Here is a 4,966-nt window from a genome sequence, read left to right as displayed (position 1 = left end):
TAGCTTTTCAGACAATATTTTGTATAAATTGTATTTATATTTTATTATTTATACAAAATATTAATAATCAATGTCTGAAAAGCTACCTTTATTTATTTATTTATTTGCATAATTTACATATACATGCTATCATACACAAAGGGGTATAATAAGAAATATTAGAAAAATAGGTCCAAAATATTTGATAAAAAGCAATAAATAATCAAATGTAATTGATCTAATATTAAAGCTTATTTATTTATTTATTATCATTTACATCTTTTATCATACACACAAAGGGTAATGAAAACAGAAATATTAATCTAAAATATTTATTAAAATATAAATTAAAAAAATAATTTATAAAATGTATAAAAACCTGTCTTAAGTCGCTGGGGTATATTTGTAGCAATAGCCAAAAAACATTGTATGGTTCAAAATTATTGATTTTTATTTTATGCCAAAAATCATTAGGATATTAAGTAAAGATCATGTTCCATGAAGATATTTTGTAAATTTCCTACTGTAAATATATCAAAACTTAATTTTTGATTAGTAATATGCATTGCTAAGAACTTCATTTGGACAACTTTAAAGGCAATTTTCTCAATATTATGATTTTTTTGCACCCTCAGATTCCAGATTTTCAAATAGTTGTATCTCGGTCAAATATTGTAACCATACATCAAACCATAACAAACAACAACAAACCATACATCAATGGAAACTTATTTATTCAGGTTTCAGATGATGTATAAATCTCAATTTCGAAAAATTGACCCTTATGACTGGTTTTGTGGTCCAGGGTCACATATAAAATATAATTATATAAGATAGATAGATAGGTATGATTTATAGAAGTTAGGGTTAGGGTTTTATAATCAATGTTTGAAAAGCCACCTTTATTTATTTAATTATTTTAACTTTTATTTTCATGGTCATTTTATGGCTCATGGTGGAAGAACATTTCCTAGAATACAATATCTTTTCCATTTTGTTGTGTTAGACTAATTAAAAATGAAGTTGTGTGACTGTTACACTGCAGTGAATTTAATTTCCATTTGCAATTTCATTCGTTCCAATTCAACATCCTGTGAGACAGGGCCAGTTTAATCCAAATTCCAAGTCACAAATTTAAAGGGAACCAGTTCTTCAAATCAGAATTTTGCTCAACAGAGCATTCAACAAGTTGTCTTTCTTTCTCCATTCTGAAACAGATGCACAGTGATTGCCGTATGACGCTTTTCGAGTGTGAGAACATGACTGGAAGGCAGTGGGAGGTGTGCGATGACTACCCCTCCCTGCAGGCTATGGGATGGTGCAGCAACGAGATCGGCTCCATCAAAGTCATGAGTGGAGCGTAAGTACGATTGCCCAGAATGGATTTTAATCACCTGATCATTTTGTTAGGGTCAAACATTTTTGGATGTTTGGCTTTTGACCTGTATCTGAAAAAGGCTGGCGTCACTGTATTCATCACTGCATTCATCAACGTTTGAGATATCAAATACTCCACTTGGCCTCCATGGTAACATGCAGCCTCTCTGTTCCTATTTCTCTAGCTGGGTATGCTACCAGTATCCTGGTTACCGTGGTTACCAGTACATTATGGAGTGCGACTGCCACGGAGGCGAGTACAGGCACTACAGGGAGTACGGTTGCCATGCTCAGACCCCCCAGATCCAGTCTATCCGTAGGATCCAGCATTGAGAGGAACCAGCCGTGTCCTTCCTCCCTTCTCTCCCTTCTTCCTCCTTCTGAGCCCTTCAAACTTCCACTTCCTCCATCCCTCCGTTCCCAGCCATGCAAGATGGTTTGTTGACCCAGACGGCAGGCTGGTATACTGGTGCTACACTAATGTAACAAGTTCACAGCATGTTTTTTACCAACTACACGAGGAAAGAAAGTCAAACTATTGATGGCAGGAATGATTAGAAAAAAAAGCAGAAGAAAAAGTCCTGTATGATGACAGCCGAAAAGGACGTGGTGCGGTGAGAAGCCGGGAGCGTTGCTCTTCTTTCGTCATGACTTGATCATCATGATCATAGCCAATGCAGTTTTCATGGTCAACTTCTGTATGATATTTGAAAAACAGAATAATTGATATCAGCTGACTTTGGTGTGTGGATCTTTACTGACCTTAAGTGAACATTCAAACAAACTCTGAACTCTCACATCAGTCATTTTCAGAAAAGGTGTAATGAATTGTTTAACATTAAAATTTGAAATGAAAAGATATAATGTCTCAGAATATATGTTAAAGGTGACAGATCATGAAAATCTGACTTTTCCAGGTTTTAAGTGCTATAATCAGGTCCCCAGTGCATCTACCAACCAAGGAAACGTGAAAAAGATTAACCCAGTCACTTTGCTTTGGTAAGCCTTTTTCTGCAAGCGTCTGAGAAAACGAGCGCGTCTGATTTCGCTCCCTTGGTGACGTGGCCAAGGGATCTCATTATAATATCACCGCCCCTTAATATGTAAATTTATTACCACGGTGCCATTATTGTGTTTTCGCAAGCGACAACGGTGTATTAAAAATTAAAAAATAGCTAAATTTGTTGCTAGGTGCTTTTGGAAGAAAAAGTTGCTAGGGTAGTCTGAAAAGTTGCTAAATTTAGCAACAAAATTGCTAAGTTGGCAACACTGGGTATGAGCTGTAATGGCGCAGCTCTATTCTGGAAAAGGGGGGCGGGGAGCAGCATCTCATTTGCATTTAAAGAGACAGGCCCGAAAAACACCGTGTTTCTGCTTCCACTCAAAATAGGCATTTTCAAAATGATATAATAAATGATCTGTGATTTCACAGACACATTCTGGGGACGCCAGAGACTTACATTACATATTGTAAAAAGGGGCATAATATGTCTCCTTTAAAACATAACAAGGACAGCCTTTTGTACTAACTATATCAAAATGGCAACAGATGGGCCTCACTAAATTACTTTTCAGATGTTACTTTATCAACATCCTTTCAGATGCTACACATAAAATGACTGTAAATGTGATCATGTGAAAACATCACAAATACAAAAAAGGACAGGAAAGGCAGTTTTCATTTGTTGCTTCTATAAGCATCCCCCTAGGTGTGTTTTTTGTAGGAAAAATATGTCTAAAAATCTCTCTAAATGCATAAATATAAGTGTGTGTGTAATATATAAACATTCTCCAGATAATAATTTAATAATTTATTACAGTGTTCATATAAACAAAGTTAACAATGTACTCCTTATATTTACGTTTTTTTGTTTTAACAAACATATATAGCTGCCTTTGTATTTTAGGAAGTGGGCCTTTGGGCTCATTTTACATTATACATGTATATATATATTTAAATTAACCTTGATATACATTTAACTTAATCTTGAAAATTGTATGGAAAATTGACAACCACCCCTTAACAAATGGCAGTGGTTTAATCCAGGTTTTGGTTTGACCCTGTGCAAATCAATTGTATACCAGGCCTAATTTTGATTCAAAGCGTTTAACCTGCTCATTGACAGACCAGTGATGAACAATTTATGATGGCTCAACAAAAAGGCAACTAACGATAAAACGATTAAAGAAAAGATTTTTTTTTATTTCTCTACTGTTTGAAAGCTACTACAAACACATAATGCGTATTTTGTGGCTCATTTTAATAATTCCGCTTCAAATACTTGGTTTGAGACGCACCAACAAAGTTTATGAAGAACCATACAAAGGATATTACAACTACGCTGACATGACCGATCGTCTTCGGCGTTTTTCTCAAAAATACGCGCATATTTGCAGCCTCGTGAGCATAGGGCAGTCTGTCAAGGGAAGGGAGCTTTGGGTCACGAGAATAACAACGAGTCCGACTGCGGACGTACCGGGCAAACCGAGGTTCAAGTATGTGGGCAACATCCACGGGGACGAGGCTTTATCAAGGCAGCTGTTAGTGTATCTGATCGAGTACCTGTTGACTCGGTATGGCCGCGATGTGAGAGTAACAGAGCTGGTGGACCGGACGGACATCTATATAATGACCAGCATGAATCCTGACGGCTTTGAGCGCGCGGTGGAGGGGGACTGCACCGGCAGCACCGCAGGCCGCGAGAATGCCAAACATCATGACCTCGATAAGAGTTTCTCAGACGAGGATAAGCAGCACTTCAGTAAGACTTCAGAAGACATACCGGAGGTCACAGCTGTCATGCAATGGATTCTTGAGAAAAAGTATGTTTATTGTTTTGTAGTTTTAGTCTATATTTTCACTACAAAATGATTGAATTCGAAAATAGTTTTGAAGGCAAACATTTTTATTATTATTATTATTATTTATATAAATTTACATATGTTTTAACCAAATAATTTGACACTGACAACCTCAATGAACCTTGCCATTAAAATCTATGTCGTTAAAAATTATTTGATATTTATTATTAAGAGGGTCAACAACAGTATTCCCTTTTGATTTTCTTGTCACATAGCTAATTGGCTGACTGCAAGATGGTTATATCACACTAACTTTGATTTAGCAAACCAAAATCATTTTAAAATTTATAAATTATTCTACATTTTAAGCCACATTGACATTTTCAGGGGTTTCAGTTGACTTAAACTAAATTCAAACTATTTAAAAAATTCTTTTCCCGCATCTCTTGCTGTGGTACAGCAAATCTGGTGACCTAGAGGAAGAATTGAAAAATGTCACCAACAATTTGAAGTCCCTGGAGGCACAGGCTGAGAAGGTAGGCAGAGCCCTAGTGTTTGTTTGCAGTGAAAAGTCCAAATGCCCTGCTATTCATTTTCAAGTCAGACTGCCCATGTTCACTCTCACATGGGCTTATCTGTATTTGTGGTTGTAATTTGGTCTTTGTACAACAAATGATTGTATCTCACATGTCATTTATCCAAATTTTAAGCCAAAGTTAAAAATGAGATTCCCCTTAAAGCAGCGTTGTATACAGGGTGCGATTAGCCAATAAAGTGAATTGTTCCCTTGGTTGAGTAAAATAGCTTT

At 36.1% G+C, this 4,966-nt stretch overlaps 1 protein-coding gene across 1 annotated transcript in view; it reads left to right on the top strand.

Annotated features, from left to right (window-relative positions):
* The window catches only part of LOC107704801 (beta-crystallin A1-like), a 4,797-nt gene extending 2,582 nt beyond the window's left edge, over positions 1-2,215 (top strand). Inside the window, exons 5-6 of the mRNA XM_016507829.1 lie at positions 1,197-1,339; positions 1,542-2,215. Coding sequence (XP_016363315.1) covers positions 1,197-1,339; positions 1,542-1,689 — 291 coding nt within the window. The 3' untranslated portion in view covers positions 1,690-2,215. The remainder of the gene's footprint in view (positions 1-1,196; positions 1,340-1,541) is intronic.
* The last annotated feature ends 2,751 nt before the right edge of the window (positions 2,216-4,966 follow it).

The sequence above is a fragment of the Sinocyclocheilus anshuiensis genome, unplaced genomic scaffold (genome assembly GCF_001515605.1).
Source record: "Sinocyclocheilus anshuiensis isolate Anshui unplaced genomic scaffold, SAMN03320099.WGS_v1.1 scaffold2304, whole genome shotgun sequence".
In the NCBI taxonomy this organism is placed as follows: Eukaryota; Metazoa; Chordata; class Actinopteri; order Cypriniformes; family Cyprinidae; genus Sinocyclocheilus; species Sinocyclocheilus anshuiensis.
The sequence above is the reverse complement of the archived record's forward strand: the minus strand, read 5'-3'. Positions and strand labels throughout refer to the sequence as shown.